At 38.7% G+C, this 11,437-nt stretch overlaps 1 protein-coding gene across 1 annotated transcript in view; it reads right to left on the bottom strand.

Moving 5' to 3' along the window:
- Positions 1-4,172, bottom strand: part of LOC113023674 (neuronal acetylcholine receptor subunit alpha-7-like) — a 56,750-nt gene extending 52,578 nt beyond the window's left edge. The window contains exon 1 of the mRNA XM_026169929.2: positions 3,696-4,172. Within this exon, the coding sequence (XP_026025714.1) occupies positions 3,696-3,765 (70 nt within the window). The 5' untranslated portion in view covers positions 3,766-4,172. The remainder of the gene's footprint in view (positions 1-3,695) is intronic.
- Positions 4,173-11,437: the final 7,265 nt, after the last annotated feature.

Below are 11,437 nucleotides of genomic sequence, written 5' to 3' on the forward strand. Positions count from 1 at the left end.
TGTCAGTTCTTGTCAGGCGACCAGTCACATATTAAATAGGGTGTTACTTGTCACTTCTGTGTAACCCAGAAAATAGACAATTAAATGTGGTTACTTTGTGAAAGTAAAAGGGTTTTCCTGCACCGAACAGTAAGTAAATACAAAACTAAGCAGTGAATAAAAAACAAAACCTAAAACTCATTAAAGTGAAAAATTATGCTTCCACATATTACTCTCCTACATCAAAGTTTTTTTTCCCTTTGAGTGGAATTTGTGGACCTTTGGAATTCTGTTGTAGTGATATTACACTTCCCTGCTAATGTATCTGAGCACTTACTTTAGTGGTATTGGGTCAATGTTGCCTCACAACAAGAAGGTCTTGGGTTCAAATCCACAGACTGGCTAGGGCCTTTCTGTGTGGACTTATGTGTTCCTCTGCAGCTTCCTCCAACAGTCCAAAGACATGTTTGGAGTTAGGCTAATTGGTGATTCTGAATTGGCTGTAGATGCAAGTATGAATATTTTCTGTTTTACTGTGTTAGCTACCTGATGAGGGTGTATCCTTCCTCTTGTACTTAACCATGAACTGGGTAAGTAGAAAATTTATGGAAGGATTTTATTATTTCCCAGAAGCATATTTTTGGTATAACTAAATATCTACATATCTAGCATATAACACATATGTAGATCAAACACAAACAGTTTTTCCTTGTTGGGTGTTTTATTTAATTTTACTTCAGTGTTTATTGTAGAAATACACATTAATATTGTACATTTTGCTGTGTGTTATTATAGTTTTCCTCTTAAATACTCCTACAGAGTTAGGATCACAACTGCAAGCACATGAAGGAATGTACATGAAAGCAGATACCATTCAACTAAAGAACAGATATCATGACAATTACCACACCACAAAGACAGATTAAATATTGATTAGTCTTGGCGAGTCTGAACATCGAGGAAGGCTGGCCAAGTTTAAAATCGAATCACATTAAAGCAGATGGTTTGCAAACATCTGCAAAAGATCAATACATATCCAGAATTTGAAAAGCAAGAAAGACAGCCCAACTGTGTCTGAGTGTTACAAGTAAGTTTCCTTGAGAATATGAAGTCACTTTGCTGGGAAGTGGAAATATGTTTTTAAGGAGGTTTTGCCATTGTCAATACAAAAACATGATTTAATAATTCCAAAAAAAAGTTGTCTCATACTTTTTTTTTTGTAAGCAACATTGATTTGTGCATTGGATCTGCATTATTTATTATAAGAAATGTTCTTTAACCTCCTAAGACCCGAACTCTTCCATGGCATGCATTTTTAATTTCTCTTTGATATTTGGGCTGATGACCCGATGAATGTAAAAACAAAGAATTAGAAGATTTTTTCTTTTTACCTAATTTTTCTTTCTAAGAAAAATGAGAGCCACATATGAGGATATTCGTTTAAAATTTCGATAGAACGGTAGTAGTATAATGTCCTCGTAAGTGGATATCAGGCGCTTGTAGAGCAAAATTGAGTATTTTGGTCTAAATAACCCAAAATGTGATGTTCACATATGTGGACGCCAGGTCCTAGGAGGTCAAAGCTGCATCAATTTTTTTCTAGCCACTTGGTGATGGTGTAACAACCTGTAAATAAAACAGACAAACTTTCAAAATAAAACTAATGAGGGATTTAAATGTTATCATCCAGGACCAACATTTTTCATTTGGCGTGGTGTGTGACCACCAACAGTTTACTTTGTATTCTGATCCCCAGTAAGTCCAGAGGGAAATGTCTCATGGCCTGCTAACTATTCCACTATGGTCAGCATCTAGGTACCACTCTTTTTTTTTTTTTTTAATTTAACAGCGCTAATCAACCTAGAAACAGGTTTGATGCTGCTGCTGTATACTGTAGATATACTAGAATTGAAATGAAGTAGTATTTTTTTCTTTTATTTATTTTTTTTACTTTTTAATAGTTTTTTATATCTTATGTATGTTTATTGTTTAATTCTAATGTACAGCACTTTGTGTAAGCTGTGGTTATTTTAAAATATTTCATAAATAAAGATGGTATGGTATGGTATGGTATGGTAGTTAAACCCAACTCAAAAAGGAAAGATGTGGGCTGAAGAATAAACTGAAAATTGCAAAATTCAGACAAATACTCAGTTTTCAGCAGCCATTAACATTTGTCTGAGTCACTCTGAACACAGGCCCATGAGTCATCCCAGTTTTGTTTTCAGTCTTAATCATTTATATCTAACTATTCAAAGAGAAATTGTCCTTTGAACTGTTTTCATCATGGCCGACTCTGAATCAGCTGCATATGCCTAAATGTTGTCAAACACAACAACAAAAATGGCTACCCATTTAGGGTGTATACATAGATTTTTCAGAATAATAAGCAATCATGCTACACTGTCTCATTAGCAGCCTTAATTTTATGGTAAGTCCACTGCAAATAATCATGTTCAGTGAGCTATGAAAGGACTAGATCCTGGCCATATTTTACAGACTATACTGAGAGTAACTACTGTATGATCTGAAAGGACTGTGTGACTCAGTGTTGCTGGTAGAAATGCACATTATTAAGAAAAAAAACAACAACAACTCAATGATGCTCATTCATTGGGAATAAGTGCCAGTATCAATGAATAAGCATCTTTTCATTTCAGGACAGCTTAAATCCCCCTTCAAAAGGTGTCTTATGAATTATGACCAACGTTTTGTGCAGCATTGTAGAGCTCAGAAGACAAATCCCTTAATTCATTGAGTAATGAAAAGGGTTTGATGCACTACACTCGAGACAATTTCCTTGAAGATTCACAGACTCATCTCGTGAACAACATTTAACTTCACACTTGTCTCTTAGAAACTGCTCTTGAACATTCTCCAGGAAATGCCCCTCCTCCAGCCACTTTATTATACAGAATGTATGTTTGCCTGCTTTTGTAATAGCAATGTGGCTTCTTAGAGCTGCAAGCAACCTGTTGGGAGAAGCTGAGAGGACACATAAGCATACAGCACCCTCCTTACTTGAAGTCCTACCATGTTGGGATATTAATCTTGGAGCAATTAAAACGTAAAGAAATCACTTTTTGAAACTGGCTGTTCAACACCCCCCTCCACCTCCGCACCCTCTCAACAGCATCAAAATAAAAAAAGACTACTGCACAAAGACAGAATAAAACGAGGGATTCAGACATAGACTTTTAACCTCGTCTGAGGGTTCTCTTGCTCAGTTCCACTGTCGCGCATTTAACAATCCTTTAATTGCAGATTACACTGAAGGGATGAATGGCCCCATGAAATTCGTGCATCACCGCCGGGACGCCCTCCTTATTGTGGGCCAGCTGTCGCCACTCTATTAAAGAAGGTTCACTCACTATCGTGTACGCGCAGACACATGCAGCCACTGAGCCATGCGCTGCAAGCATGGAAATCCAGTAATACAGCACTCTTAACCGTGGCAATCTTTAGGGATTCACTCTTTGCGCATATAATAATATCAAGCATTATTATTATTATTTTTATAAAAGTCTCTACAGTATGTACAACTCATGTGCTTGGCTTTTTTAAACACACTGGATACAAATCTCATGACCGATAAACATCCGAAGTAATCCGAAGTCTGTCTTAAAACATGTCAATCCATTGCTCCTCTCTCGGTCTTTTTGGCCATCTTTTCACGCACGCATACAGAATACAGACTGAAGGCTCCGGTGACCCACCTTGACAGCAGAATGTTGCCCACAGGTAAACTCCAACCAGTACAAAACCAGTGCGTTTCCGAGGCTCCATGGTCGCGGCGGAGCACAACTCTTTCTGTAGCCGCTGGAGATGTCAAACTTTGAGGGAGTGCAGCTTTGTCAGACTGCTGGTGCTGCTCTCTCTCGCTCTGTTTCTCTCTCGCTCTCTCTCTCTTTCCCCTTGCCGGATGCTGGAGGAGACGCGCGGGCACGCACGCACACACCCAACGTGTCTTTTTGCGTTTGGGTCTGTTCAAAAGTCACATCGAATTCAGCTCTCTTGTACTCTTTCTGCTGCTCTCACGCGTATTTTTATATCAAACGTCTCGAGCCTGACCCTCGCGCGTTTCCGGTCGATTGCGCGTGCGGTGACGATGACAGCCACCTGTCCGCTAGCTGCTGCTGCGCAATACTTCGTCAAGGTTTGTCCCCTCCAGTCATTTCAGGCTCATCCTCATCTTCTTTATGGATGATGACTAAGGAACCGATGAACGCATAATCTCAACATGCACACATTTCCAAAAGAGGACAGCGCGCCCCCACCCAACTTTAAAAAAAAACTTTTTACACACTTTTTTTTTTTGTAATTGATTGACTAAGCGGCTTAGCGTGATTTCACACCCAGTGTAATAAAAGATCTCCTCCTGCATGCCACAGGGATCTAAAACAACTGAGAAACAAATAAACAAGTATAGAAAAGAGCACACATTGAGCAGAGAGCCAAATCTTCTCCTTTTGTCACACTTCCTACAGCTCCTCCTTATTTCTTCTAACACACTGCTCCTTTGCCAGGAACCTGCCACTGAGAAAGTAATACTTTTAGATTGCACCTATGTCGCTGCTGTTTTTATTATTATTACTGTGCGTATTTCATGGCAGGGGAAAGCTTAAATATTCTAATTTAATTGTGAGATTCTTGGTAATACTAGTTCTTCACTGTGCAATACTTTTTGTTTATAGAGTGTTACCAAATAAATGCCAAATAAACAGCTTTAAATGCTTTAAGCTTTAAGTTTAATATAGATCTTTCTAGTTATGTAGCTCTCAATGTGATTCAGTCTATATTCAGTCTATATATCTGTATCCATAAAGTTCTGTCTAGCTCCAAATGGCCATGCCTACACCATCTTTACCCTTTCATTGTCATAGGTCTCAAATTGTCCTCCATAGCACAAGTAGGTGCAAGGTCATATTAGCATAGCGTTCTACATCACAATACAACACATGTCTGAGGGACCCCTTTGAAGTAATCTGTGAAATGACAAAAAGAAGACAGTGAAATTTGAGTTGGAAATAAAGGTAATGAGAGGCAAAGTTGACTTTGAGCTTTGATGCATTAAAAATAATAAGACTACAAACATGTGTACATGAATGAAAACCCAGAAACCTTTTGAAAATTGAATTTCACAGTAAAACAGACATGGCTCAGATCATGTGGAATCATGTGGCTTTTGTTCCCCTATGACTTACTCTGAAATTGTCAGTAATAATTTCAAAGAATATGCAGACTTGTTAGCATTGTTTCAAGGTACAATGAATAATGCAATCTGAGGGTTAGGTTTTAGACCGCAACCACCTGAAAATCATCTTAGACTTGTACTTCAAGCTTGGAGGAGGATCATTGGTCAATAAAACCACCACAAACCATCCTCTGTAGAGTAATTATTGATGTCTGTTCTAGGCTACTGTTCTCGTGCAAAATCATGGACCCCATGAAGAAGGACAGGGACCAAAAAATTTACTCCATTTGTTTTTTCAAGGTTATTACACATCTATTACAACATATTTTTGGATGATTCTGGTCTGTAGATTCTGTTAACTCCTCACACATGGAGCCATGCTGAGTCTTTAAGACATTCTTTAAAAAGGTATCTCAGCACCTACCAAAAGTTACTTGGCTTTCATTGTTCACTGCTCATTTAGATTTGTTCTAGTGAGTGTCAGTGTTAGGTCTCTCAGTTATACCTTCTTGCACATTACTCTTTTTTAGATTGGAAGAATAAGGTTCTCCCTGTTTTACCAATCAATGTTAATTTAAAAATAATAATAATAATTTTAGTGTTAGTCACTAACCAACATTTTATACCAAGAACATCATCCATGGCATGTCTTTGCAGCAGTGGTGCAGATGATGAATTAGGTTAGATGAACACAGTTTCATTTCAGCATGCACCACTGGTTATGTCTTTAATCAGCATGGCAGCTGTCCAGTCAGGTAAGTCTGGTGCATGTGGCCAATTGTTAAAGCATATTCCATCACGTAATTACTTCTAACGAGGCAGTTGCCTGAGCTTCAGTGTGGTGCTGTCAGTAGGGAGAATAACATCTTCAGGGCACAGGCAGCACACCTTGCATGGCACGACTGTTGTGTTGGGTTGCATGTACGTGCACTTTGTGTTGCAGCTTGCGTGCAGCATTGCCACCCTGTATAGAGACCTTTCAAGTTGTTGTTTGGTTTGGTGTGATGCACATATGATTGGTTTCCACATCAGTTAGCTTAGTCATTTATGCTACCCCTGCGTTCACTATATTATAGTTCTTTCTTTCCTATTCTTTTCTTCTTAGTCACCCTTTCACCCACCCTCATGTCCTCCAATTTTTTTCATTCTTTTTCCCGCTGCTAATCTGCTATTCCCACTCAATCCCTCTTTAAGCGTGATGTTGTCTTTTTTTCCTAAACAAACTGCAGTCTCTGTCTTCTTCCTCTCTGCTTCCGCTTGTCTCTGTTTTGTACTCTTGAAGCACTGAATGTGAACATCAGATACAGTGATATCCTCAGACCATTACAAGAGAGCCTGCAGCGTTTTTCTTGCTCTCACTATTTACCACACTCTCTCACTGGATTGCCTTATCCACAGTGTAAAAAAATTCCCTTCTTCCCATGCCTCCCCATCGTTGCTTTCTGTCTCCCTAAGGCTTCAATCTGGACACAGTTCTGTGCATATATGATGAGTGCTATCAACTCAAATTAAACACAGGTCCCTTTGGCTGAGCCTGGAGGGTTTGTTACTGGTACTCTGCTCCTATTTGTGTGCTATTCTGTTTCTTTAAAATGCATTGCACTGTAAATAATCAGGTTTCACTGAACACACAACACATACTGAATACAGTCCTGCATGTGTCTTATAGCTTTAGCAGCTAAAAGTCTGGATATTTACCTCAAGAGCTGGTTCACGAGTTTATTTATACAACTGTTTCGTAACACGATCAACATATTTGCTTAAAACGACCAGTGGTCCCATTGTTGTTTTCTCATTTTTTTAATTGCACCTTAATAAACCATAAAATCTTTTCCATCCAGGATTAGGAAAATGTTTTGTTATATCTTATGTACCCGGTAAAAAAAAATGTCATAATTACTTCTTAAAGTTACATTTTGACCTTTTTCAAGTTTAATAGACCTTAAATAATAGAGACAGCAAACATGTTAGCAAATACTTGTGTATATTTAGCAGGTCTGGAAAAACATTAATTTGCAATTCCTGTGCTCACTCTCCTTCTCACTCTGTTTTGTTCTTCACTAACTCCCAAGGAAAATATCCTATTTGTTGCCCGGAGTGGAAGAGATTAGGTTTTTTTTGTTTGTTTGTTTTCCTTCTTTGTTACAGTTGGAAATGTGGTTTAGAAAGGGCAAATTCACATGTAGAAGAAACTTTAATTACACCTAACCTAACTGCTCCTTGGCGACAAAAAATGAACTGAAAGTTGCTGAAATACTCTACAAAGGACATGCGATGAATATGAGTTATCTTTACATCACTTCTCACTAAATACTTTTAGAAATTAAATATATTAATTTTTGTATAAATGACTTTCACACACAGACAATCTCTTTTACGAATGCAGCATTTTAGCATGACCTTTTCCATATCTAGTACTGATTTATTTAACAGTGAGTAAATGTACCTCTGTGTCATGGTCTACTCCTTGTCATGTCTCTGTGTCTGTCTCCATGTTCTTCTCCCTCTCTGTCATCCTTTATCTTCCCCAGTCTGTTGTGTGTTTCCATGTTTGTATACCCCTGTCTTGGTGTCAAGCCTGTGTGTCCTTGTCTGACTCTTGGTGTGCATGTTACTTCCTGTTTTATTTTGGCAGTCCTTTGTGTCATGTGCATTGTGTTCAGTTTTTGCTTCCCCTGTCTCCTTATGCCTGATTTGTCCTGCGTATGTTTCCATGTGTCTCCACTTAAATCACCCTCATGTGTATATATTGTGTCAGTTACTCCATGTATCCATGTGTCCAGTTCTTAGTGTTTTGTTTAGTTAGTAAAGTGTCTCTTTTTGCCTTTTGTAATCTTGTTGGTTTTTCTCCCAGCCTAAATAAACGGCTTGCTTTTTGTTAAGTCCACTCCTGTCTCTACGCTTCTGCTTTTGAACCCTCTCTCCAACACGATCTGCACACACAGATCATGACACCTCTGTGTGAAGTCCATAACTAATAGCAACCTATTCACCTTCTCACAGCTAACCCCTCTTGAGAAACCTACCTCGTTGCCATGATTTTTCTATAAATTTCTTCACTTTCATATCTCAGTGAGCAGAAAACAGCAAATGCCCTTCACTCAGACTGTCAGTTTTCATGACAGAAGACATGAAAGGTAAAGGTCACATCGAAATAGGTCTGTGTTTTCTTTGAAAGGTAGGATCACACCTTTAAATGAAGAGGCTGAGGAGTGCAATAGAGTATGTTTTGCAGTCCTTACAAGCTTTTCGTAGTGCTGTAAGTGCTACTGACAGTTTATGTCATGAATTCACAAGGCTTGTGTACACACTTACACACACACACACACATGCACACACACAGTAGATGTGATGAAAATATAAGGTCAGCAAGTGGATGGATGAACAGGTCTTTTCCAATACTTTCACCCACAGTGCCAGGGCAACAACCCTGTAATTTCTCAGTGATGTACAACCTGGAATTGTTCCATTAAGAATGGTTGTGAGACTGACCTTGTAGAGAACCTTGTGTGTTTCTGCCTTTTCATTCAGATAAGCTGCAGTTCCCAGTGGTGATAACAGATATAAAGCTGAAAATTGAGTCTTTCTTTATGCCAGGAAATTCCCTAGCGTGCCTCTATGATCACCTTTTCAATCTTTTCTTTTTCATTCCTACTGGAATTGTATGTCGGTGTCACAGAAAATAAACTATGCATATCCCAAGTCAGTACTAAGCAGAAAAGAAACCATGAATGTTTCTCAACGAGAGCTTTAATCGTGTATTTCTAAACCTGTCTCACAGTAAAGCAGTGCCTATTGCCTTGAAATGAAATGAAAATACCTGACACATAAAGGTAGGTAAAGCTGAATTTTACTTGTACGGTGTCTGGCTTAGCAATGAATGTTCATTCAGATGGAACGAACCGAGTCGGGATCCCTATGAATATAAAATACTGCATGACAACTTTAGTGAGTCCAAGTGACCTGTGTCCACGAATGTATGTCCGACATTTGTAATTTATCCAACACAGCGGACAAAAGTGAGACTTGTTTATCATTCTCTCATTTCCCTGTTTGGCAATTTTCACCCTAGCTTATTGATTTGTGTCTGATTGCTTTCACCTGTGTAAAATCTGTGCTATAGAGTCTTGCCTGTCCTCTTGTCGACTGTCAGATCATTAGTTTGTTAAACACTGCCTGGTAAACATTAACGAGTTAATTCTGCCACTAAGATGAATCTGTTCCTTGCTTTCTGCTACATGGTCAAAGTTACCTTTGGCTGTTTCCTTTGTTACAAGGGGTCATCACCATGAGTAGCTTTGCATATTTGATTTGGCAATTTTCTTTATGCCAGATGCCCTTACTAAAGCAACCCTCAAGAGATTTGTGTCTCCTCCTGGGATCAAATGAGAGATTTTTGACTTTTATTTAATCAACTAAACTTTTCGTCATATGTGTTTTTCACCATTTGTATAAACAACTTATCAAATTGCTCATTTTCAGCTGGGTTTTTCTGTCTTATTCAACTTGTGTCTTGTGGTATTAGTATAGCCAGTTTCCTTAATATTAGCTATACTGACAAAGACAGAGACACAGAGCTCTCCCTAAACACAGACATTTAGAACTTTCTGTTTGTGACAGGCAGCCAATCACAAGATAGTTGGCTGAGAGTGAGGTTTTCCTAAAAGGGAGACAAGCTCAAACACTTTCTTTCTGACAAAGGATGAACTCAGACTTCAGCTGTTGCCAATAAAAAAAAGTTAAAAAGGATCATGCAGGGAACTACAAATCATTCAATGTGCTATTCAACAAAGACAATAATCATAATAATATGGAGTTAGAATAAAGCATATTGAGTACCCTTTACGTGCCTTCTTTTCTGTGGCGATCGTGGCTCAAGAGTTGGCAGTTCGTCTTGTAATTGGAAGGTTGCCGGTTCGAGCCCCAGATTGGACAGTCTCGGTCGTTGTGTCCTTGGGCAAGACACTTCACCCACCGCCTACTGGTGATGGCCAGAGGGGCCGATGGCGCGACATGGCAGCCTCGCTTCTGTTAGTCTGCCCCAGGGCAGCTGTGGCTACAACTGTAGCTTGCCTCTACCAGTGTGTGAATATGAGAGTGAATGAATAGTGGAATTGTAAAGCGCTTTGAGGTTCTCAAAAAGCGCTATATAAATGCAATCCATTATTATTCTTTTCAGTTAACTTTTGTTCACATGATTTGTCTAAATTATAACAACAAAAAATGATGTTTCAATCATCCATCCTTTACTATTTATTGATGCTGCTTTTTTTGTTTTTTATATTTTCTATATTCTTCGAGGTTTTGGTACTTGCAGCATAGATGTAGACAGTATGCCCAGAGAAGGGGGTATGATGTGACAAGCCATCCATGTTAATGCCACAGCAATAAACTGTAAAATGGGTGTGATGATTTGTGGTATGTGCCGTAGCGTATTGATATAAATATTTGGTGTTGCTAATAGCAACTTCAAGTCAATACACTGAACTTCCATTCAGTTTCAGATTCATAGAAACTGACTCAAAATGTGCATAACACAGGCAGTGTCATGGACAGAGCAAGCCTGGGATTAATTGCTCAAGTCCCAAACCATTGTTTTTTTTTTTTGTTTGTTTTTTTTGCATGATTCATTGTTGATAATAATCCTTTATTACCACAAGATTGGCCACGTTTCTCATTGGCTTTAAGATTGGCTGTCCCTTGCAAATAGAAAATTTAAACAAGTGGTTGGAGATGCAATGCTAACAGCCAGAACTATATGCTTAAAATGACCATGTTAAGGTCATCTGCTTTTGGTGATATCATGCAGATCCAGAAGTACAGAAAATAAGGAAAGACAAAGGTATATTTTAAAGTGCTTTGGTGGGTTTCAGTTTTTTAAACACAAATAACTGACGCCACCTCTCATACAGTTTAGTTGTCTTGAATTATTAATTTCCCAGCAGCTCTAAAGAAAGCAAGTACATGAAATATGTTTTTGGCTGGAAAGAAGAGCTCCGTTCAAAATATTTTGGGTGTCTCGCATACGGTCAAAGATTTTTCTCCATTGAAAGAGCTGAAAGCTTGTTTATTTGTATGCAATCCTGAGGGGCTTGCACCCTCCTCTGTCACAGTCTATCTGTGTCACACACACACACACCTGTCTTCCTGAGTCAGATCTGTAGCTATGAATAATGGAAGAGTGGGCTGAGGTCAGACTGTTCAAGTGCAGGGGAAAGAGGGGAGACTCTTGCTTAAGCATCCCAGTCATATTTAATAAGTCAG

The sequence above is a fragment of the Astatotilapia calliptera genome, chromosome 6, assembly GCF_964374335.1.
Source record: "Astatotilapia calliptera chromosome 6, fAstCal68.1, whole genome shotgun sequence".
Classification (NCBI taxonomy): domain Eukaryota; kingdom Metazoa; phylum Chordata; class Actinopteri; order Cichliformes; family Cichlidae; genus Astatotilapia; species Astatotilapia calliptera.